Source organism: Balaenoptera borealis (genome assembly GCF_965194805.1).
Source record: "Balaenoptera borealis genome assembly, chromosome: 4".
Taxonomy (NCBI): domain Eukaryota; kingdom Metazoa; phylum Chordata; class Mammalia; order Artiodactyla; family Balaenopteridae; genus Balaenoptera; species Balaenoptera borealis.
In genome coordinates, this window is record NC_138861.1 from 79544153 (window position 1) to 79570231 (window position 26079).

The 26079-nt window shown below is 39.3% G+C and overlaps 1 protein-coding gene across 1 annotated transcript in view; it reads left to right on the forward strand.

Moving 5' to 3' along the window:
• CORIN (corin, serine peptidase) overlaps window positions 1-26079 on the forward strand; it is a 270732-nt gene that overhangs the window by 106034 nt on the left and 138619 nt on the right. The window contains 1 exon segment of the mRNA XM_082390479.1: window positions 397-578. Within this exon segment, the coding sequence (XP_082246605.1) occupies window positions 397-578 (182 nt within the window).

Genomic DNA, 26079 nt, shown 5'->3' on the forward strand with positions numbered 1-26079 from the left:
CTATTTTGTGACCTATGTCTGCCTTTCCATTTTGGGGGCATTCATTTCCATGTTAATTTACTCCTTTTGATAGTAAGTAGAGCTCTGTTTTGATTGACAGGTTTACTTTAGCACAAGAAATCTCAAAACAAAAAAAAAATCATTTGGGATAAATGCTTCCACAAGAGACAGTTAGATGATCTGTTATGGAACTAGCTTATTCCCTCTAGAATCATGACAGTAGGGTGGCTGAAATCCTTGTTATAGTGTTGAAGGTAGAAGTTCAAGTTGTTGACTGTAGTAAATATAAATTAAGATAATATTGCAGCACTGGCGGCCAACTTTTCTTTAGTTTAATTATTATTTTGAGAAATAGTCTGTAAAAACATTAATTTTCACCTTTCTCTTTTCTTCTAGTCATGGACTCCTGCCCTGTAGGTCCTTCTGTGAGTCTGCAAAAGAGGGCTGTGAATCAGTCCTGGGGATGGTGAATGCCTCCTGGCCCGATTTCCTCAGATGCTCCCAGTTTAGAAACCAAAGTGAGAACAACAATGTCAGCAGGATTTGCTTCTCACCACAGCAGGAAAAAGAAAAGCAATGTAGGTGTCTGCATTTTGTTGCATTTTTTAAAGTTTTTTATTGAAATATACCATCCATGAAAGGAAGTATACAAATAATGTGTACAGTGCAACAAATTTTAACAAAGTGACCAGACCCATGTCACCAGCACCCAGATCAAGAAATAGAATATTAACAGAATCCCAGAAACACAAGCCCCCTCCCAGTGACTTGATCCTCCCAAAAGAGACCTCTATGCAGATTTCTATCAGCTTAGGTAATTCTGCCAACTTCTGAACTTGATATCAACGGAATCGTACAGTATGCATGCCTTTTGTGTTGAACTTCATTTGTTCAACATTATGTTTGAGAGATTCACTGTATTTTCATCTCCTTGTGGTTCATTCATTCTCATTTTTATGGTATTCTCATATATTTTCCATCACAGTATATTTTTCTGTTCTACTGTTGATAGACATTTGAGTTGTTTCCAGCTACTGTGAATGGTGATGTTGTGACTATTCTTGTACGTGTCTTTGATGGAACATGGTTATGTATTTGTTCAGCAAAAAAGTTTTTTCAAGTGGTTGTTTCAATTTATACATCTCCCAGCTGTGGGTGAAAGTTGCAGTTCCTCCACATCTTCCCCAACACTTGGTATTGCCAGTCTTTTTCATTTTAGCAATTCTGATGATAGTATTGTGGTATCTCTTTGCGGTTTTAAGTTGAATTTTCCTAATGAATTGGGTTGCATTTTCAAAATGTTTTGGTTACTTAAATATCCTTTTTTGTGAAGCACCTGTCAAAATAGTTTGCCCATTTTTGATTGGGTAGTCTGTCTTTTTATTCTCGATTTGTGGTTCTTCAGGCATTCTGGATGTAAGTCATCTGTTGGATATATGTACTATCTGTGTGGCTTGCCTTTCCTGTCTTTTATTATGTCTATTATGGAATAGAAGGTTTTAATTTTAATGGGTCTACATTATCAGGTTTTTCTGATCCTCAGTTTTCTAGACTCTCCTGGTACAGTATGTAAGAACCTCCTTCTAAATTATGAGGAAGGCCCTTTGGCTTTCACATGTGAGTTACAGTTGCCTGGAGCTTTGAGTTATCTTTTTCTAGGAAATTGAGCTTAGTTGAAAGCCATCCAATTCATGGTCCTTATAGTTACTTCTCAAACACTTGGTAAATTACCCCATTCAGTGCATTCCTTTCCATAGGTGGACTATTCCAATTCACCTCTGTTAAGGGTTTTAGCAATTGGACCACCCCCTTATACCAGGGAATGTCTATCTCTACCTTCCATCAATGATGGCAGCTTCGCTGCCATCCCAGCAGTGAGTAATCCAGATCAGTAACCCCATCATATCACCTGCTTTCTTGGACCACTTCTGCAGCTGTCACAAGCTGGGTCTTCCAGAAGCAGCCACTGAGATGGGGTTTGTTGTACAGGGTATTTATTAAGGATCAGCACTTGTAAAGGAAGGAGAGAAAGCAGGATTGGGTAGAGGCAGAAGTTGAAATGTGATCCAGGCACACTGAAGCTTGGCTAAATCCATGGGGAGCTCTGGGGCACATACGACCTGAGGGAGTTGTTCCATGTTGGGTCCAGACAGCCGGGTCTTTATATCCCCACAATCAACCAGTGGTTGTGGTCCTTCCTGGGAAGGGTGTGCCCTTGGGTGAGGCAGCTCTCTGCAGTTGAGGCTAAACTTGAAGGATCTAAAGGCTGTTGGCTGACAGCAGGGGGCAACAGGTCCTGCGCTGAAGGGCAGGCACGCAGAGTGGGAACAGACCACCTTGATGCAGTCAGAGACTGAGCTGGTTGTGCTTGGTGTTTATAAGGCAGTGTTGGTAAGGCTCCATCTCCGGCTGGTTTGTTTCCATTCTGAGGGTGCACTTCTCCAGTGAGCCTTACTGAGAAACCAGGGTGTTTGCTGCATTCTGCTCCTCCTTGGCAGTCCCTAGTTGTAATGCTTTTCTTCTCAGAATAAGATTGCTGGATTTCCACTTGGCTTTGCAGAGGTTTTCTGCCTCTTTAGCTTCTGGCTCTTTACCGCAAATGCCTAGAGGGGAAATCCTTCCATGTGATCGGCCCACTTCTCTGTGTCTCCTTTCCCGCTATGTCCTTGGCCCATTAATACCCTGCTCCTCTGGCAGCACCAAAACTCTGATTTTTGTCTCTCCACCCCCATGGGATTGCCAGAAGCTCTACTGGCTTCTCTTCCTCTTTGCAGTGGCCCTGTGTCCAGGTTCTCAGTTTCTAGCACCATGCCAAGAATTGGCAAGATCCAAGGGGAAAAAGCATCCATAGAATGTAGACTGTTTGCTCTGCAGTCGTCTTCTCTCTCAGCCACTCACCTCCTGATAGTCTCATCAGCTATCAGAGGCCTTTAAACAGATGTTTCTTGTGTTTTATCTGGCTTTTCTAGTTTTACTTGATGGGGGGGTTGCATTGACCTATCACAGGTTACTCCATCCTAGCCAAAAGTAGAAGTTTGTTTAATTTCTTTTTAACACACTGTTTAGTGGAGGTCTGCTGCTAAATTCCGATTCCCTCCAAAAGACTGTATATAGCACTAAGCCACCAGAAGGATGAGTGAGTGTATCTGAAAGAGAAGCCCCTTGATTCTTTTCTTTTTCAGCTACATTTGCCCCTGTTTTGGTAAGAACACTTTATTAGTGCTCATTTGGAAAATGTTGCCTGTTGATACAGGATTTAAGAATCCACTGAGAAAATCTGAAAATAAAAAACATCATCAGTATTCCTTAACACAATGGTCCAAAAGTATCAGTTCTTAAAGATCAGAGTAACATCAGTATTCTTTAATAGATCCAGATGAAATGCCACCTCACATAGGTTCCCCAAATATCAGAAGATAGTACAAATCTTCTGATCTTGGAAAAGATTGATGACTTTGGAAAAGATCTTGGAAGATGGATGAAACATTTATATTAAAAAACTTATGTTTTAAGAGAACAGAAATTTCCTAAGTACACTCATCTGAGATTCTCTATTTGTCAGTCTTTTTTTATAATTCTTTTTTTTTTTGAAATTCACGTTCTTTTATTTATTTATTTATTTATTTATTTATTTATGACTGTGTTGGGTCTTCGTTTCTGTGCAAGGGCTTTCTCTAGTTGTGGCAAGTGGGGACCACTCTTCATCGCGGTGCGTGGGCCTCTCACCATCGCGGCCTCTCTTGTTGCGGAGCACAGGCTCCAGACGCGCAGGCTCAGTAATTGTGGCTCACGGGCCCAGTTGCTCCGTGGCATGTGGGATCTTCCCAGACCAGGGCTCGAACCCGTGTCCCCTGCATTGGCAGGCAGATTCTCAACCACTGCGCCACCAGGGAAGCCCAATATAATTCTTGATTGTACTATTTTTTCCCGTGTAGAATTAATTCTCTGAAAATGGATCTGATAATTGGTGTTTGAGGCAATATTTTCCTAGAATTTGAAATAATTTTTCTGTCTCATGCTTGATGGATAAACAGGATGCTAACCATCGTAGATGTATTCATGGGTCATATGCTAGGGAGAAAGCTACTGTTAGCTGTGATCTTTGTGTAAGCATAAGAATATAATTTCTAGGGACTTCCCCGGTAGTCCAGTGGTTAAGACTCTGTGCTTCCACTGCAGGGGGCACGGGTTCGATCCCTGGTTGGGGAACTAAGATCCTACATGCTGCACAGCACAGCCAAAAAAATAAAAAAAAAAATATATATATATATATATATATATATATATATATGTGTATGTATATATATATATATATATATATAATAATAATATCATCTTAATCATATAAGGGTTTATGCTGTAGGACCAGTTATGAATATAACTAATGAAGTCCTTTTCTCATTTTTTCATTTATTCAGTAAATATTCATTGAGTACCTACTCAGTTCTGAGCATTATTCCAGGTAATCTGAAAAAGTTAATTACAGTGACCATAATATTGGTTTACATCCCTCTAGTGTGGTGGTTCTCAACCAGACATGATTTTGCAGCCTCCACCTGGGAACATTTGGCAATGTCTATAAACATTTTGGTTGTCACAACTCTGGGGACAGAAAGAGTTGCTACTGGCGTTTAGCAGGCGGAGACCCACTGTGCTGTTAAACATCCTGCAATGCACGGGGCAGCTTCCCACAGCAAAAAACTATGTGGTCCCAAATGTCAGTAGTGCTGCTTTTGAGAAACCCTGGTTTGGGCTTGATGCTTTGCAAGGTACTTTCTAGTAGTAGTAGTAATAATAATAATAATGATAGTAATACCTATCATGTTTCCTACCTTTAAGGAGTGTTAAACCTAATCTGGTATACCTATATGTGAGAAACAATGTAAAAAGAACATTAGTGACTCCATCTAAACATGCTGTCAGACAGAAACTATAGAGAAACACAGGTTAAATGTCAATGGAGCAGAAGTGGAGTCAATCACATAAAGGAGTTCTGGATGTTTGGAAGAGGAAGGGTCCCACTTGGCACAGAGGAAGCCAGGAGGTGTTCTGGGGTAGGCATTCAGCACTGTGAACCTGTGTTGGGTGACAGGTGCCAACTTAGCCCGTGAAACAAATGATGATTAAAAGTTGACTCCCATCTTAGTCTTCTCCTTCCAGCTTGTCAAATCATTTGCCCCAAGAAAACAGTAACCCTCTTTTACATTATGGACCCCATTCTCCTTTCCAAAGTGCTTTCACAGCTGTTAGCTCACTTTGCTTCCAGAGTACATCTCTGAGGTATTATCATCTTCATTTTATAAATTAGGAAACTGAGGTTCAGGAAGATAATTCCAAAGTTGTTTTAAATCAGTCCCCCTGGCTCTGTCTTCATCCTGGGACCATCCTGGGATTCAATTATTAATCCTTGAATGCTACCCTCTGTTACAGCCCCCTTCTCACAAGAGTTTTCAAAATGTCTTTTCAGACTGAGTCAAGCCAAAACTCACAACTTGTAACAGCTGCTTTTCCCAGCGCACAGCTCTGTAAATTCAATTCATCTTCTCGTAGCATCTTTTAAATCAGTCATAACTCCAAAGATATTTTGTTCTCATATAGAAGGATACCCAGTCGTCTTATCGTTTCTGTCTTATATTGATGCCAGCTCCTGTAAAGTAAATAATGTGCTAACGTGATAGTGCTGTGGAAACTATTCTTCAGAGGTTTTTATTTTTTATTTTTTTTTATTTTTTTTCTTTTTTTTTTTTAAATTTATTTATTTATTTATTAATGGCTGTGTTGTGTCTTCGTTTCTGTGCAAGGGCTTTCTCCAGTTGTGGCAAGCGGCGGCCACTCTTCATCGCGGTGCGCGGGCCTCTCACTATCGCGGCCTCTCTTGTTGCGGAGCACAGGCTCCAGACGCGCAGGCTCAGTAATTGTGGCTCACGGGCCCAGTCGCTCCGCGGCATGTGGGATCTTCCCAGACCAGGGCTCGAACCCGTGTCGCCTGCATTGGCAGGCAAATTCTCAACCACTGCGCCACCAGGGAAGCCCCCAGAGGTTTTTAAAATAAACATTTGTGTGGGTTTCCATAGTTGAGTTGTGAGAACTCAGAGGGCTAAAAGTCAAGGTCCGTCAGTCATTCTGAGCTTTCTGACTAATCCTTTACCTTGTCTGAAATCATATATGGAAAGTAGTTATGAAATAGTTTTTCTGCGGGTCTAAAGAGATCTCTGCTGCCATGAAAGAAACTTCAGCTATTCATTCTTTGATTTTCCTCTTCCTTTTCCTAGTATCTTATTTGCTTTCCTAGCTTTGGTTGCTGACAGCAACTACTTCAGTGTATTAGCAGCAAAATTGTACTCTCAAGATCTTGGTAAAATATATACTCTGAATTTCTCCTATTGAATTGTGTTCACTCAGGAAAATTATTCAGTACTCTTTCTTTGAGGTACTTAGTGTCAATATTTTGCCAGAGATAGATGATTATAGATAGCATGGTGGAGTTACTAAAAACTAGCCATGCACTTTTCATTCCAATGAACAGTCAAATATAATGAGGTTTTCCTAGAACTTCAAATTTCCCAACATGTATAATTTTAAATTATTTAAAATTTAAATTATAAAAACATTTTCTTTCTTCCATATTTAGATGCTTCTTTTAAGGGCACCAAACTTAGATCTGAAGACTTGTTTTTCAAGCCCTGGCTATTTTAGTTAATAACTGTGTGGTCTTCAGCAAGTTTCTTTAACCCTTTTTGCTTCTCTTTCCTCAGTTTTACAATAGGAATAATAATACCTGGGGGCAGGGGTAGAACAGTTTTATGGGGTAAATGAGGTAATGTATTTGAAAGAATTTTGGAAGCCATAATGCATTATGAAAATGTAAGTACTTCAATCCAACAGACATTTAGAAGCATGTTCTATGGACCACATAGTTCACCAGGAACTGGAAAGGGAAGATGGCATGCATACGTTTAAAGTGCTCATAGGTCAGTGGAGAGATAGACAGATAAGCACAGAGGCAGAGCCTGAGACAAGGATTTGAGCACAAATCTTATATTTGGGAAAGGCATGGAAGAGTGGAGGAGTGGGATGGTGGTTCAGGGAAAGGAAAGTGGCCACTAAAGGTAAAGTGAATCCAGCTACCATCGTGGGTAACTGGAGCTTAATTTCATAGGCAAATCTGGGAAATAGTGCATAACATATGACTCAGAACTACCCAACTGGAGGGGTGAGGTAGCTGGGGGATGCCCTTCCTTCCTTTAGCCTTTGAAACTGATAGGATCTACTGTAGTCTGTAAGTACTATGTTCTATAGGAGCAGAGACATGGGATTGTGCAGGAGGAAATACAAAACTTGGCTGCGCCCTGCAGTGGAAGGCTTTCATCCTTGATGATTTCTCCTTCATCTATAGCCCTCTCTTTTCTTTTGGTTTCTAAAACACTGCTCTGTTTTGGTCAGCTTCCTACCACTCTGGCCACACTCTAGTCTATCCTTTTCTTCTACTGACCCCTTAAATATTGGTATTCCACAGGATTCTAGTCTCAACCCTCTTTCCTCAACATTCTATACATTTTCTCTGGGAAACCTCATTCTTGCTTGTGGCCATGTAAGTACTGATGACTCTTTTTTTTCTTTAGTACTGATGACTCTTAAATCTGTATTTCATCCCCAATTTTATTCCACTTCCCCGAGCTTCTGACTCATATTCCGAAGTCCTTGCTCCAAACTCTCAAGCAAAGCTACTATTTCCCAGGTCTCCAGGGATTGTCATGCATGTTGCTGAATTCCATGGGAAGTTCTCAGTTTTCCCCTGACTGTACGTCCTGCAGCATTTGCCACATTTAATCACTCCCTCCTCCCAAGATAAACTCTCTAGGCTTCCAGGTAGGTCTTCCTTCTACTTTGGCCACTTATTTTCAGCCTCGTTTGATGTTCCCTCCTCGTTTCTCTCTAAAAGCTGGTGTGCCCCAGGGCTCAGTCCTTGGATCTCTTCTCTTTTTGGTGACCTAATTCAAGCTCATGACTTGAGATACCACCAGGCACTGACATCTACCAACATGCCTCTCAAGCCTGCACAGCCTCTGAACTCTAGACTTGCATACACACGTATGCTTGTGATACACACACACACACCACCTTCTAGTTATTTCCATCTGAGTGTCTACAAGGTGTGTCAAGCATAACGGGTACTACCCTGGTATTGCCCCACACCTGCTCCTCTCCCAGCCCTCCCCACCTTAGTAAATAACAACTTCATTCTTCTGGTTGCTCCAGCCAAAGACCTTGGGTTGTCCTTTACTCTTCTTTTTCTCTCCCATACCATATCTGATCTGTCAGAAATCTTACCGTCTCTACTGTCAAAACATACACATAATCCAACCAGTACTCACCACCTCCACAACCACTACCCGGCTCAAGTCACCTCAACTCCTGCCTGGATTATCCTTCCAGCTCCTTACTAGCATCCTTGCTGCATCCCTATGCCCCGGCAGGCTATTCTCCATAGAGAAGCAAAAGGGATCTTTTAAATGTTCACCTCTCCTCTCCAAGTTTTCCCATCTCCCTCAGTATAAAAGCCATCATCCTTACAACCTTCAGGGCCCTCAATCAGTATCAGTGCATCACACAACTCCAGGGGAGCATCAGTCACACAGAATTCAAGGTAAACAACCTCCTGGAGTTGTACACCTGCCCTACATTACCTGGCCCCCATCACCTCTCTGACTTCTCTCTGATAACTTGCCTTTTAGCTCTTAAGGCTCCCGCTACTCTGCCTGCATTGCTCTTCCCCCGGAGATCCCCTCTCAGTTCTTTTAATCACCTGTCTGTTGGACTGTAACATAGGGCATGTTAGGGACAGTGGCCAAAGATGAGGGAAGGAAGAGAAACTATGTGAGTAACGGTTATCATTATTGTTGTGGTTATTTGGGCGGTGATAGAGCTGAAGACTTGGAAGAATTCTTAATAAACTGCATGATCAACTTGTCTGGTACTTGAATTTCATTTGGCTGTGAATTGACACTTGAAGGTTTTAAAAATCATTTAATGTCCCTAATAACTTCTTTCCATCTGTGAACCATGAGAAATGCTCATCTTGTGGATTTCCAATGTTTTTCTGTGAGAGCCACAGCCTTGTTTTCACTTCGCTCTGCCACATGCCCAGCATAAAGAAGCAGTGCCAAATAAAACAGATTTCTTGTTGAGCCTAAATACTACCTGTTCTCTTTGGGCTCAGTAGTTTCTTGTTTATAGATCATTTGAGATTAGGTTTCTATTTTCTGCCAGATACTGCTTTGGTTGCGGTGGCACAGTGGTTCCTAAAACTGAAATATAGAGGTGTCCTTTCCTCACCTGCATTCATTCATTCTTACTCTCTTTTCAAGTTAGCTGCATGGCTCAGAGGTTGAGAACTCAGAAACCCAACATCACAGGTTGATCCCTGTGCATCTTACAGAATATTATTTCGTTCAGTGGCTGGAGACCAAGGGCATTCACATTTTGTTCAGTATTGTGCCTTGCAATCAGAAATTCACATTAGTGGTCTTACCGATTACAATAAAATGCAGGAATTTTTAGCAACAAAGCAAAAGTCTGCTTTTTTCAATTTATGTAACTATAAATTCATAGCTCTAGGCCTATTTTGGTCAATAAGCAGTCTGACCACTCCAGCAAGAACGCCAATAATTCACATCCTGAACAATTCAAAACATCACCTATTTTAATTCTATATTCAACTTTATATCCCCATGGTGGTCAATTTAATCATAGCAGATACATCTTTATAGAACCAGGTAGTTGGTTTTTTGTCTGTTTGTTTGTTTTTTAAGAAAACTGCCTTTATTCTATTAGTAGTTGGAGAAATTAACTGGTACAAAAAAAGAGTTTAGTCAGCTGGAGAGGAGAGGGAAACCAAGGGTGACCCAAGGGAACTGGTGAGTCCTCTGGGAGGGAACCTGGTTACAGTAAGAAAGAGCACTGTGAACTAGAGCCAGACCCTGCCGTCCAGGTGAGACAGGTTATGCCACCTTCTGAAGTGTCTAAGTGCCTCAGGCATAAAACCAAACTCCTGTTTACTTAACCCAGATCTGGGCAAGGGGGTACTGGAATAAGTGGGGCCGAAAAGGGGTGACATGACCATTTTTTATCAGAGAAACTAACAAAACGGGAATTAAAAAAATGAATTTTCCATCTGACTTTATTTTCAAATACGCTTTATTTTTAGAAAAACAAAAAACAATACACTTTCTGTGGGGATGACAAATATCAGTATTCGGAAATCCAATTGTACAAACCATACCACACCTAGTCTGGTGTAGATATATTTATTTTTGGTAACATACATTAAGCGGCACTAATTACACTGGATGGGTTTTTCTTCACATAATAAAAATATTACCTTAGTTCTGCTTCATATTTGTCTCCCAAAATTCCCAAGGTTGGATACTACCTATGTCCTTTCGGTGGACATAACTCCTTAAGCTTAATCAGTTCTCCTTGAAATTGAGCTACAGTGATGTGGCAATTTCCTGGTAATTCAGATATCCTAGAGTTTGAACTCTACACCCTGGGCCATCCACTGAAACTAATGCGTGATTCCGAATTATCACATCAAAGTCTGAATCTCTTCTGAAATTGCGACTTCATTATGCCAAATAGCATCATGATCTTCATAACTTAAATTCCATTGAGCTCAGCAATTGGGAAGTAATTGCCATCTCCATTTTCATCTGCTCAATCCATATGTTTATTTTGTGTCTGAACCCCTGTGCACATTTAAACAAAATGAGCAAAATTCTTATTGAGGAGGCAGTGTAACATAGTGTTTAGAAGTATGGTCTTCCAAATATTTTTGCTTGTGTAACCCTAAAAGGACTTTGAAAATTTATATACCCCTCACACAATGTTATCAATAAGTTAATATCTTTTAAAATTTAAATAATGAATGTAAATAGTTGACAAAGAACACAATCTAAAGAATATTATAATAATTGACATTTTATTTTATTTTTTAACATTTTTATTGGCGTATAATTGCTTTACAATGTTGTGTTAGCTTCTGCTGTATAACAGAGTGAATCAGCTATATGTATACATATATCCCCATATACCCTCCCTCTTGCATCTCCCTCCCACCCTTCCTATCCCACCCCTCTAAGTGGTCACAAAGCACTGAGCTGATCTCCCCATGTGATGCAGCTGCTTCCCACTAGCTATCTATTTCACATTTGGTAGTGTATATATGTCAATGCCACTCTCTCACTTCGTGCCAGCTTACCGTTCCCCCTCCCCATGTCCTCAGGTCCATTCTCTATGTCTGCATCTTTATTCCTGTCCTGCCTCTAGGTTCATCAGAACCATTTTTTTTTTAGATTCCATATATATGTGTTAGAATACGGTATTTGTTTTTCTCTTTCTGATTTACTTCACTCTGTATGACAGACTCTAGGTCCATCCTCCTCACTACAAATAACTCAATTTCGTTCCTTTTTATGGCCGAGTAATATTCCATTGTATATATGTGCCACATCTTCTTTATCCATTCATCTGGCGATGGACACTTAAGTTGCTTCTATGTCCTGACTATTTTAAATAGTGCTGCGATGAACATTGTGGTACATGACTCTTTTTGAATTATGGTTTTCTCAGGGTATATGCCCAGTAGTGGGATTGCTGGGTCATATGGTAGTTCTGTTTTTAGTTTTTTAAGGAACCTCCATACTGTTCTCCATAGTGGCTGTATCAATTTACATTCCCACCAGCAGTGCAAGAGGGTTCCCTTTTCTCCACACCCTCTCCAGCATTTATTGTTTGTAGATTTTTTGATGATGGCCATTCTGACTGGCATGAGGTGATACCTCATTGTAGTTTTGATTTGCATTTCTCTAATGATTAGTGATGTTGAGTATCCTTTCATGTGTTTGTTGGCAATCTGTATATCTTCTTTGGAGAAATGTCTATTTAGGTCTTCTGCCCATTTTTGGATTGGGTTGTTTGTTGTTTTGATATTGAGCTGCATGAGCTGCTTGTATATTTTGGAGATTAATCCTTTGTCAGTTGCTTCATTTGCAAATATTTTCTCCCATTCTGAGGGTTGTCCTTTTGTCTTGTTTATGGCTTCCTTTGCTGTGCAAAAGGTTTTAAGTTTCATTAGGTCCCATTGGTTTATTTTTGTTTTTATTTCCATTTCTCTAGGAGGTGGGTCAAAAAGGATCTTGCTGTGATTTATGTTATAGAGTGTTCTGCCTATGTTTTCCTCTAAGAGTTTGATAGTGTCTGGCCTTATATTTAGGTCTTTAATCCATTTTGAATTTATTTTTGTGTTTGGTGTTAGGAAGTGTTCTAATTTCATTCTTTCACATGTAGCTATCCAGTTTTCCCAGCACCACTTATTGAAAAGGCTGTCTTTTCTCCATTGTATATTATTGCCTCCTTTATCAAAAATAAGGTGACCATATGTGCATGGGTTTATCCCTGGGCTTTCTATCCTGTTCCATTGATCTCTATTTCTGTTTTTGTGCCAGTACCATACTGTCTTGATTACTGTAGCTTTGTAGTATAGTCTGAATTCAGGGAGCCTGATTCCTCTAGCTCCGTTTTTCTTTCTCAAGATTGCTTTGGCTATTTGGGGTCTTTTGTGTTTGCATACAAATTGTGAAATTTTTTGTTCTAGTTCTGTGAAAAATGCCAGTGGTAGTTTGATAGGGATTTCATTGAACCTGTAGATTGCTTTGGGTAGTATAGTCATTTTCACAATGTTGATTCTTCCAATCCAAGAACACGGTATATCTCTCCATCTGTTTGTATCATCTTTAATTTCTTTCATCAGTGTCTTATAGTTTTCTGCATACAGGTCTTTTGTCTCCTTATGTAGGTTTATTCCTAGGTATTTTATTCTTTTTTGTTGCAATGGTAAATGGGAGTGTTTCCTTAATTTCTCTGTCAGATTTTTCATCATTAGTGTATAGGAATGCAAGAGATTTCTGTGCATTAATTTTGTATCCTGCTACTTTACCAGATTCATTGATTAGCTCCGTTAGTTTTCTGGTAGCATCTTTAGGATTCTCTATGTATAGTATCATGTCATCTGCAAACAGTGACAGCTTTACTTCTTCTTTTACGATTTTGATTCCTTTTATTTCTTTCTCTTCTCTGATTGCTGTGGGTAAAACTTCCAAAACTATGTGGAATAATAGTTGTGAGAATGGGCAACCTTATCTTGTTCCTGATCTTAGTGGAAATGGTTTCAGTTTTTCACCATTGAGAACGAGGTTGGCTGTGGGTTTGTCATATATGGCCTTTATTATGTTGAGGTAAGTTCCCTCTATGCCTACTTCCTGGAGAGTTTTTATCATAAATGGGTGTTGAATTTTGTTGAAAGCTTTTTCTGCATCATTGAGACGATCATATGGTTTTTCTCCTTCAATTTGTTAATATGGTGTATCACATTGATTGATTTGCTAGTATTGAAGAATCCTTGCATTCCTGGGATAAACCCCACTTGATTATGGTGTATGATCCTTTTAATGTGCTGTTGGATTCTGTTTGCTAGAATTTTGTTGAGGATTTTTGCATCTACGTTCATCAGTGATATTGGCCTGTAGTTTTCTTTCTTTGTGACATCTTTGTTTGGTTTTGGTGTCAGGGTGATGGTGGCCTTGTAGAATGAGTTTGGAAGTGTTCCTCCCTCTGCTATATTTTGGAAGAGTTTGAGAAGGATAGGTGTTTGCTCTTCTCTAAATGTTTGATAGAATTCACCTGTGAAGTCATCTGGTACTGGGCTTTTGTTTGTTGGAAGACTTTTAGTCACAGTTTCAATTTCATTACTTGTGATTGGTCTGTTGATATTTTCTATTTCTTCCTGATTCAGTCTTGGAAGGTTGTGCTTTTCTAAGAATTTGTCCATTTCTTCCAGGTTGTCCATTTTATTGGCATATAGTTGCTCACACTAAACCCTCGTGATTCTTTGTATTTCTCCAGTGTCAGTTGTTACTTCTTTTTCATTTTTAATGCTGGTGATTTGAGTCTTCTCCCTTTTTTTCTTGATGAGTCTGGCTAGTGATTTATCATTTTGTTTATCTTCTCAAAGAACCAGCTTTTAGTTTTATTGATCTTTGCTGTCATTTCCTTCATTTCTTTTTCATTTGTTTCTGATCTGATCTTTATGATTTCTTTCCTTCTGGTAATTTTGGGGTTTTTTTGTTCTTTCTCTAACTGCTTTAGGTGTAAGGTTAGGTTGTTTATTTGAGATGTTTCTTGTTTCTTGAGGGAGGATTGTATTGCTATAAACTTCCCTGTTAAAACTGCTTTTGCTGCATCCCATAGGTTTTGGGTCGTCGTGTTTTCATTTTCATTTGTTTCTAGATTTTTTTTATTTCCTCTTTGATTTCTTCATGATCTCTTGGTTATTTAGTAGCATATTGTTTAGCCTCCATGTGTTTGTATTTTTCACAGTTTTTTTTCCTGTAATTGATACCTAGTCTCATAGCATTGTGGTCAGAAAAGATACCAGATACTATTTCAGTTTTCTTAAATTTACCAAGGCTTGATTTGTGACCCAAGATATGATGTATCCTGGAGAATGTTTCAGGAGCACTTGTGAAGAAGGTGTATTCTGTTGTTTTTGGATGGAATGTCCTATAAGTATCAATTAAGTCCATCTTGTTTAATGTGTCATTTAAAGCTTGTGTTTCCTTGTTTATTTTCATTTTGGATGATCTGTCCATTGGTGAAAGTGGGGTGTTAAAGTCCCCTACTATGATTTTGTTACTGTTGATTTCCCCTTTTATGGCTGTTAGCATTTGCCTTATGTATTGAGGTGCTCCTATGTTGGGTGCATAAATATTTACAACTGTTATATCTTCTTCTTGGATTGATCCCTTGATCATATGTAGTGTCCTTCTTTGTCTCTTGTAATAGTCTTTATTTTAAAGTCTATTTTGTCTGATATGAGAATTGCTACTCCAGCTTTCTTTTGATTTCCATTTGTGTGGAATATCTTTTTCCATCCCCTCACTTTCAGTCTGTATGTGTCCCTAGGTCTGAAGTGGGTCTCTTGTAGACAGCATATATACGGGTCTTGTTTTTGCATCCATTCAGCCAGTCTATGTCTTTTGGTTGGAGCAGATAATCCATTTACATTTAAGGTAATTATCGATATGTATGTTCCTATTACCATTTTCTAAATTGTTTTGGGTTTGTTATTGTAGGTCTTTTCCTTCTCTTGTGTTTCCTGCCTAGAGAAGTTCCTTTAGTATTTGTTGTATAGCTGGTTTGGTGGTACTGAATTCTTTTAGCTTTTGCTCGTCTGTAAAGATTTTAATTTCTCTGTCGAATCTGAATGAGATCCTTGCTGGGCAAGTAATCTTGGTTTTAGGTTTTTCCCTTTCATCACTTTAAATATGTCCTGCCACTCCCTTCTGGCTTGCAGAGTTTCTGCTGAAAGATCAGCTGTTAACCTTATGGGGATTCCCTTGTATGTTATTTGTTGCTTTTCCCTTGCTGCTTTTGTATTTAGTTTTTGATAGTTTGATTAATATGTGTCTTGGCGTGTTTCTCCTTGGATTTATCCTTTATGGGACTCTCTGTGCTTCCTGGACTTGGTTGACTATTTCCTTTCCCATATTAGGGAAGTTTTCAATTATAATCTCTTCAGATATTTTCTCAGACCCTTTCTTTTTCTCTTCTTCTTCTGGCATCCCTATCATTCGAATGTTGGTGCATTTAATGTTGTTGCAGAGGTCTGTGAGACTGTCCTCAATTCTTTTCATTCTTTTCATTCTTTTTCTGTGTTCTGCTCTGCGGTAGTTATTTCCACTATTTTATCTTCCAGGTCACTTATCTGTTCTTCTGCCTCAGTTATTCTGCTATTGATTCCTTCTAGAGAATTTTTAATTTCATTTATTGTGTTGTTCATCATTGTTTGTTTGCTCTTTAGTTCTTCTAGGTTCTTATTAAACGTTTCTTGTATTTTCTCCATTCTATTTCCAAGATTTTGGGTCATCTTTACTATCATTACTCTGAATTCTTTTTCAGGTAGACTGCCTATTTCCTCTTCATTTGTTTGGTCTGGTGGGTTTTTACCTTGCTCCTTCTTCTGCTGTGTATTTTTCTGTCTTCTCATTTTGCTTAACTTACTGTGTTTGGGGTCTCCTTTTCACATGCTGCAGGTTCGTAATTCCTGTTGTTTTTGGTGTCTACCCCCAGTGGGTAAGGTTGGTTCAGTGGGTTGTGTAGGCTTCCTAGTGGAAGGGACTGGTGCCTGTGTTCTGATGGATGAGGCTGGATCTTGTCTTTTTGGTGGGCAGGACTGTGTCTGGCAGTGTGTTTTGGGGTGTCTGTGGCCTTATTATGACTTTAGGCAGCCTCTCTGCTAATGGTGGGGTTGTGATCCTGTCTTCCTTGTTGTTTGGCATAGGATGTCCAGCACTGTAGCTTGCTGGTCGTTTAGTTGATCTGGGTCTTAGGGTTGACATGGAGATCTCTGGGACAGCTTTCACTGTTTGATATTACATGGGGCTGGGAGGTCTCTGGTGGTCCAATATCCTGAACTCGGCTCTCCCACCTAAGAGGCTCAGGCCTGACACCCAGCTGGAGCACCAAGACCCTGTCCGCCACACAGCTCAGAAGAAAAGGGAGAAAAAAAGAAAAAGAAAAAATCAAATAAAGTTATTAAAATAAAAAATAAAAAAATTATTAAAAATAAAAAAGTAATAAAAAATTTAAAAAAGAAAGAAAGTAGAGAGCAACCAAACCAATAGACAAATCCACCAATGATAACAAGCGCTAAAAACTATATTAAAAAAAAACAAACATAAAAACCGGATAGACAGAAACCTAGGACAAATGGTAAAAGCAAAGCTATACAGGCAAAATCACACAAAGAAGCATACACATACACACTCACAAAAAGAGAAAAAGGAAAAGTATATATATATGAAAAAGAAAAGGAACAGAGCAACCAAATCAATAAACAAATCTACCAATTATAATAAGCTCTAAATACTAAACTAAGATAAACATAAAACCAGAGACAAATTAGATGCAGAAAGCAAACCCGAAGTCTACAGTTGCTCCCAAAGTCCACTGCCTCAATTTTGGGATGATTCATTGTCTATTCAGGTATTCCACAGATGCAGGGTACATCAAGTTGATTGTGGAGCTTTAATCCGCTGCTCCTGAGGCTGCTGGGAGAGACTTCCCTTTCTCTGTTTGTTTTCACAGCTCCTGGGGTTCAGCTTTGGATTTGGTCCGGCCTCTGCATGTAGGTCACCTGAGGGCATCTGTTCCCCACCCAGACAGGAGGGGGTTAAAGGAGCAGCTGATTAGGGAGCTCTGGCTCACTCAAGCCGTGGGGAGGGAGAGTACGGAATGCAGGGCGAGCCTGTGGTGGCAGAGGCCAGCGTGACGATGCAGCAGCCTGAGGCGCACCATGTGTTCTCCCGGGGAAGTTGTCCCCGGATCACGGGACCCTGGCAGTGGCGGGCTGCACAGGCTCCCGGGAGGGGAGGTGTGGATAGTGACATGTGCTTGCACACAGGCTTCTTGGTGGCTGCAGTAGCAGCCATAGCATTTCATGCCCATCTCTGGTGTCCGCGCTGATAGCTGTGGCTCGCGCCCGTCTCTGGAGTTCGTTTAGGTGGTGCTCTGAATCCCCTCTCCTCATGCACCCCGAAACAATGGTCTCTTGCCTCTTAGGCAGGTCCAGACTTTTTCCTGGACTCCCTCCCGGCTAGCTGTGGCGCACTAGCCCCCTTCAGGCTGTGTTCACGCGTGCAACCCCAGTCCTCTCCCTGGGATCTGACTTCTGAATCCCTAGCCTCAGCTCCCAGCCCCCACCCGCCCCGGCGGGTGAGCAGACAAGCCTCTCAGGCTGGTGAGTGCTGGTCAGCACCGATCCTCCGTGCGGGAATCTCTCCGCTGTGCCCTCTGCATCCCTGTTGCTGCACTGTGCTCCGTGGCTCTGAGACTTCCCCCTCGCCCAGCCCCCATTTCCACCAGTGAAGGGGCTTCCTAGTGTGTGGAAACCTTTCCTCCTTCACAGCTCCCTCCCAGAGGTGCACATCCCATCCCTATTCTTTTGTCTCTGTTTTTTCTTTTTTTCTTCTGTCCTACCCGGGTACGTGGGGAGTTTCTTGCCTTTTGGGAAGCCTTGAGGTCTTCTGCCAGCATTCAGTAGGTGTTCTGTAAGAGTTGTTCCACATGTAGATGTATTTCTGATGTATTTGTGGGGAGGAAGGTGATCTCCATGTCTTACTCCTCTGCCATCTTGAAGGTCCCCCTCTTTTTTTCCCTCTCTTCTTCTTTGTGCTTCCTCTAGTTTCACTTGCTGACAGGATGCTGCTCACAGAGGCCTTGCACCTGGCTGGCCCTTCAGACCAGAGTTCCTCCTGCGAAATGGCTACTCCAGACACCTCAGCTCCATGGCCCGGCCAATCGACATTTTAAAATGAAGCTGTTACGTTACTCTTTTAAATGTGTCCAGTGGAATTTAAATACCATAGTGACTTGGCATCACAACCATTCAAAATTTACAAGCCCTTGTTTTAACACTGGACAAATATTACATAGTTCTTCTTTTTCCCTGAACTCTTATTTCTATTTCCTTTCTCTCACAGAAATTCATTCTGGTGTATTCTCTTTTTAATACTTATAATGATTTTTTATCACCCTAGAACAAAACAAAGTATAAAAATGGAAATTATTACTTATAAAAAACTTCCCTCACTCATGAGGCTGAATGTTAGCATTTTTGATTAATTTACCATAGTTATGACTTAAGTCTATTATGTGTTTATAAATAATTACTAAATTTAAATGTGACATTTGTTGGAAATTCATCTCTTGATGTGTTAATGGGATGATTTCTTTTACAGCTGGTTTGTGTAGAACGGAACAAGGTCTGGCATCAGTTCCATTCCTTTTTTTTTTTGTGTTCTAGATTGTAGTGCCTTGAAAACTTATTCACATAATTAAGTACATGGGAATAAAAGGAGTTTGCCATAATAATGGCCTTCAATTATTTGAACAACTTTCCAGTTTAATGTCAAAAGTCGTATAGTAATAATCTATCATTAAAATTATTTTTAATGATTAGATGACAACTTGATTAGATTCTCCTTCCCTTTTTGAAAGCACAGAGTTGGAAAGCACCTTACTTGCGCATGAATTTATTATCCAGTCATTAGAGTCTTCACAGTCTCAATTTTTGAGAATTTTACCAAATTTATCAAATGTCTATTTATTACTCTTTCACTTACTTTGGGGTTACTTTGTTTACCCCTATATACCGAGAAAGAATTGGGAAACTGAAATATTGTTAATTTCAATTAATTTTTTCTACTACAGTAATTTTGATGAAAAGCTTTTCATGCTATCATATGTTTTACATATATGCATCAAAGCTTTGAAGCTGTTAATTTGGTTCATTCAGTTTATATAGAATTTACCTAATTGGTAAAGTCAATCTTTAATGTCAAACTAATTGGCCAAATTAGAGTGACTTTCTGACAGAAATAAACTGATTTTATTTTTTAGTTTATATTAGTGTGTTAATATATGTTCCTGTGATAAGAATCTTACTTTTTTTTTTACTTCTTAATTTATACATAAAATTCACTTTTTTCTTGTGTACAGTTCTATGAGTTTTAACACATGCATAGATTCATGTAACCACCAACACAATCAGGATACAAAATAGTTCTGTTATCCAAAATACATACTCGTGTTGTCCTTTGTGGTCAAACCCACATTTCCACCCCAAACCCCTGGAAACCAGTGATCTCCAGACCTTCAGTCATGCTTTTCCAGGATGGCATATAAATAGAATCATGTTATCTTTTCAGACTAGCTTCTTTTACTTATTGTGATACTTTTAAGACTCATTCATGTTGTTATGTGTATCTGCTATTAGTAGTATTTTTTTTACTATTACTATTTAATTTCAATGTATGATTATTTATTCACTTATTGAAGGACATTCATTTTTAACCCATGCTTGAGCCCCAAGCTCAAGCAAGTTTTTCCCAAACCTCACCCTGCCTGGACCCCAGGATCCAGCGCCCCTGGGTTGTCCCTGTTGTCTTAGCTGCCTCCACTCAAAGATTCCCACCCCGGGCCTAAAGGACATTTTTTGTTTCCAATTTTTTGGTAATTATGAAAATTATTGCCAAACATTTGCTTAAAGTTTTTGGAAGCAGATTCCTCCAGGAAAAATACCTAGATTGGTAAGTGTTTTATTTTATAAGAATTTCCAAACTGCTTTCCCGAGTGGCTGTATTATTTTGCTTTCTCATCAACAATGTATGTGAATTCCAGTTGCTCTACAATCTCACCAGTGCTTGGTATTGTCAGGTTGATTTTTATTGTTATTTTGTGTTAGCCATTCTAATAGGTATGTAGAGTTATCTCACTGTGGTTTTAATTTGTATTTCTTTAATGACTAGTGAATGCATACCTTTTAATATGCTTATTTTCCATTGATATGTCTTCTTCAGTGAAGTGTCCATTCATATCCTATGCTCATTTTTTTCTTGGGTTGTATTTCTTATTATTGAGTTTTGAGAGTTCTTTATATATTATGGGTGCAAGTCTTTTATTGACTATGTGATTTGGAAATATTTTCTCCCAGCCTATACCTGTCTTTTCATTCTCTTCACATTGTCTTTCACTGAGCAAACATTTTTATTTCAATGAAGTCTAATTTATCAATCTTTTTTGTATGTTACATGCTTTTGTATAGTATAAGAACTCTTTGCCTTACTTATGTGAATGAAGATTTTCTGCTATAGTTTCTCCTGAAACTTTTATGCTTTTCATTTTATTATGAGCTATGGTGGGTTAAATTTTTGCATAAAGTGTGAAGTACAGGTCAAGTGGTGTTTTCTTTTTGCAAATCAATATCCAATTTTTCTAGGAGCATTTATTGAAAAGAGTATCCTTTCCCCCATTAAATTGCTTTTGCACTTTGTGAAGTTAATTGACCATATTCATGTGGGTCTTTTTCTGGACTCTTTATTCTGTTCTATTCATCTGTGTCTATTCCTTAACTAAAACCATGCTGTCTTGACTATTATAGCTTTATAATAAGTCTTAACGTTCTTCGTGGTGTGAATTTTTCAACTGTGTTCTTGCTCAAAATTTATTTTTCAGTTCTAGTGCTTTGTCTTTCTATATAAATTGAAGAATCAGCTTGTCAAAAAAATCCTGCAGTGATTTGATTGGAATTATATTAAAGCTATAGATCAATTTAGGAAGATGTCAATTTGATAGCTTAATCATATTGAATCTTTCAAACCATGAACTTGCTTTATCTCTCCATTTATTAGGTCTTCCTTGATTCTCTTTTAAACATTTTCATTATATAGATCTTGCACATATTTTTTTGGATACTTTTAGAGCTATTGTAAAAGGTATTGTTTTTAGAATATTGGTTTCCTATTGTTCATTGCTTGTTATGGTAGACAGAATTATAAGATAGTCTCCAATACCCTGTGTACTCACTACACTTGTATAGTCTCCCTACCTTTGAATGTGGGTATTAACTGTGAATATGATGGGATAGTCACTTCTATGATTAGGTTATATGTCACAGTTGACTTTAAGAAAGGTAGAGTATCCATGGTAGGGCTGACATAATCAGGTGGGCCCTTAAACTCTATTCTTGGTTACCCGAGAGTTTTTATCATGAAAGACATTGAATTTTATCAAATGCTTTTTCTGAGTTTATTATTTTGATCATGTGGTTTTTCTTTAGTTTGTTAACAAGGTGATTACATTATTATTTTTTGAATGTTGAAATAGCCTTGCTTCCCAGGATAAACCCCACTTCGTTTATTATTTTGTGCCTAGATATTATTTTCCTTGAGTTTATTCTGTTTGGGCCTTCTGAGCTTCTGAAGCCTAAATTTACATCTTTCACTAGATTTAGGAAGTTTTAGTAATTTATTTTTCAGTTTTCTTTTCTGTACAAATGTTTCTCTTTTCCTTCTTGCATTTTAATGACGTCAGTGTTAGATCTTTTTATAGTACCCAACAGGTCCCTGAATTTATGTTCGTTGTTTTTTTCAATCTTTCTTCTCTTTCATTCAGGCTGGATAATTTCTGTTAATCTATATTCAAGTTCACTGACTCTTCCACTGTCATCTCCATTCTGCCACTCTGTGGCTCTTAAAAAAACTTATTGTATTTTTTAGTTTTAAAATTTCTACTTGATTCTTGTAGCTGCTATTTCTTTACTGAGAACTTCTGTCCTTCCACTCTTTTCAAACCAGTTGACCATTACTTCATGGAGCATGTGTATAATAGCTGCTTTAAAGGCTTTGTCAAGTAATTCCAACATCTGCATCATCTCAGGGTTGGTGTTTATATTTTCACTTGGGGGTACTGAGAATGTCCTGCTTTTTGGTTTGTCAACTAATTTTGGATTACAAACTCGGCATTTTGAATATACAGTATTATGAGATTCTGGGCTCTGTTAAAATTCTCTGGAGGATGTTGATTTTTGTTTGTGTTTTTTTGTTTCATAGTCAGTTGACCCATTTGGATTTAGGTAATAATTCCCATTATACCTTCTGTGGGCTTCTGTTCCAATGTCAGTTTAGTTTTCAAAGATTCTGTAGTACTGTTTTGATCCTTCCCACGTGTGTGCCTCCCATGGACCAGTCTGGTACCTGGGCCATGGCCTACATTGTAGTTTACTCCTCAAAGCCTTTGGAATTATATTTCAATTCATTTTCATGGTTGCATTCCTGGGGAATATGCTCAGGACTTCATACACAGCTCCATCAGATCTTCTCCTCAAGCTTCCTTCTCTTTGTGATCTCCCTGAAACTCCCTGGCTCCGAGGGACCCTTCCTCCTGGTCCTTCATCCAAAAAGCTGTAGTTTCAGTATCCTTGTACTGTCACAACCACCTCTGGGGCAAATAGGCAACCTAGGCTCCTGCTTCTCTCCCTGTTGCAGGCGTACAGCTTTAGGACTGGTGTTCCCGGTGAAAGTAAGGTTCTTGTCTCGTCACAGAAAGAATTCAGAAACGAGAGAGGAAGATCAATTTATTTAAGCAAGAATACGCTCTCAGAGGGAGAGAGGGCAGACAGGTGAGTAGCTACACTGGGTTTCTTTGGCAAGCTGGTTATGAAGGGCACACAAATGAAGGGGTGGAATATTCATTGGGGAAAGAGGGGTTTGGGGTCGTATTCATTGATTTTGATCCCAGCTCCACCTTCCCAAGGGGAGGAGGGAGTTTTGTCCTTATTTAGCTTTTATTGGAAGTGTCATGGCATTGGTGCATGATGGGTACTTCCTATCTGCAAGGCTAATTTTATTGTAATGAGAGCATAATGAGCAACAGGTTACATTCGGATGCAGGAGACTCCTGCCTTGCCCCACCTTTCTTTGTCTGCCTCCAGGACACTTCTCACCCCAAAATGTGTCGTTTTCTGACAGTCTGGAGGTTCCTGCTTTTCTGTGTCCTCCCATGGATCCCCGCTGTTTACAAGATGCATGGTTTCCTGCCACCTGGCCTGTGCCCGCCTTTCTCTGCTCATATCTAGCTACCTGCCTGCTGTAACACTGGGACCTCCCTCCAGAGGAGGGTCAAGAGAGTAGACACCTCCGGAGATTTCCGCCCCTCTCTTTGTTTGGCAGGGCCTCTTCCTCCCATTTCTCTGACCAGTGAGAGAGTTTCTCTTGGTCATGCCTGCTGCATAGTTCCATAATTTTGCTGTCCTGGTTCTGTGTTGCGAAATATGGGTGAAAAAAGAAAAACGCTAGAAAACTCATTTCCTTTTTAGTCTTTTTTATTAATTGAAGTATAGTTGACATATAACATTATATTAGTTTCAAGTATACAATGTAATGATTCGATATTTGTATTAGTCTATTTTAAGTCTTGATTTCCCTTCTCAATCTGCCTGCTATTCCTTTGTTTTTAGATACCATAGATAGTTGCTTTATGTGTTTTGTTCAGAATTCTCAGTTATAATCAGAGGGGGAGATGAGGTGGAATATTCTTATTCCATCTTAACTGGAGCTAGAAGCTTAGAATCTCACTTTTTACTTTTAATTTTAAGATACATATTTAGGTAGGCAGACAGACACAAAATTCAGTGCCTTGACACAAGTTTGCTGCCTGAAGGAAATGAGCGCCCTTGCCTTCAATGTTTCTTCTCTGTGCTCTTTTAACTTTGCCCTTCAAGGGGTTTCCCTTAGGAACAATATATTCTCTGACTTTTGGGGGATGAGGATGCAAGATAGCTAAACGGAAGATACTTTGAATTGTCTGTCTGTTTGGAACTCCAGATGTTTCACACTTTAGAATTATATACCAGAGCGAGTTTGGAATGGATAAGAGACATGGTTTTTGTTTTTGTTTTTGTTTTTCCCATCAATTGAAAAAAAGGACATCATGAAGGGGGAGGTAGGAAAAGGAAAACTGATGACTTCATCCTTGCATGTGGCCTCAAGTAAGGTTAACTATGGAAAAGAGGGAAATTAGGATATGGAAACTGATTCCCTTAAAGCTCTGCCCGTATGTACCCTTGGAAAGTTTTTGCTTACCCTTAGGGAAGAACATCTCACCCTAAGAAGGTGGCTATTGTAGAATCATACAGACCTGGCTATTATCCTGGTTCTACTTCATTAGTGATAATCTAATGTTGAAAACAGACACATATAGCATAAAAATGAATCACAAGTGACAGAAATGCATATGCACGTATACAAGTGATTACATTAGTATATGTGGTAAGTGTCAAGCGCAAAAAAGTGCTGAGTAATTGTGAAGATGGAATAGAGGCTGGTGGGGCTAGTCTTTGGAAATGGTATTTCAATAGAGATTTGTAGAAGGGAAAATCAATTACTTTTAAGTTAAGCTTCTCTTGGGTGAATATGGTTAAGGCAGTTACAGAATTAAACAAGAAAAAAAAATCCCAGAAGATATGGTGGTCAGACTTTCCAATCCAAATAATAGAGTCTTAATAATAGTGTTATAGTTATAACAATAATGATATATAATACTTGCTGAGCATTTATTATATACAAAGTACTGTGCTAAGCATTTTAGAGACGTTTTCTTCTTTATCCCTCACAGCAGCACTGTGAAGGTTATGGTTATTCTTCCTGTTAACAGCCTGCATGTTTGTGCCCCCCTCCCCCTGCCCCAATTCAAATCTTGAAAGTAACTCCCAATGGAATGGTGTTAGGAGGTGGGGACTTTGGGAGGTAATGAGGTTTAGATGAGGTTGTGAGGGGGGATCCCGCGATGGGATTAGCATCTTTTTTTTTTTTAAAGGAAAGGAAAAAAGAAACAAATATTATTTATTAGTGTTTAGAGAAATGTAGCAAACCCTAAAGAGAAGCAAGAGTGTCCTTTTAAGAAAAGAGCCCAGAGCTTGCGCTCTCTGTGCGCATACACCAAGGAAGGCCATGTGAGGACATACCAGGAAGAGGAACATCGACAAGAACCTGACCCTGCTGGCACCCTGATCTTGGGCTTCCAGAACCATGAGAAATAAATATTTGTTGCTTAAGCAACCCAGCCTGTGGGATTGCTGTGGCAGTGTGAACTGGCTGAGACACTGCCCGTTTTGTAGATGAGAGAGCTGATGCTTAGAGAGGTTAAGTAACTTGCTCAGGATTATAGAGGCAGGACTCTGCAAAGCTGTGATTTGAACCTGTTTGAATGTAGGCCTGTTAAGAGTTCAAGGACCTAGGACGGCCCTGTTAATAAAACACAGGGCACCCATTTTAAGAGGAGAAAAGAGCATTTCTACGTGCATTTAACTTAATAGCATTCAAAATGAGCACAAAATGGTGGTGCCGTGTGCAAAGACTACTTATTTAAAAATCATTCCTTGCAGGCACTTAAAGTAGATTAAAGATTAGACCTATAGCATTAGGCCCACAAAAGAAGGAAAGGGTTTATTTTATAAAAAAAGTGCATATTGTGTAGGGACATTTCTATGTATATGTACATGTATATGTATAAAGCACACAATTGCATATATAAAGCAAATACTGTTCCTTAACCTTATAATTTGTGCTTAGATATGCAGTGGTTACCTGCACGTGCCCCATCAGCTTCTCTCTCTTCTCTTCT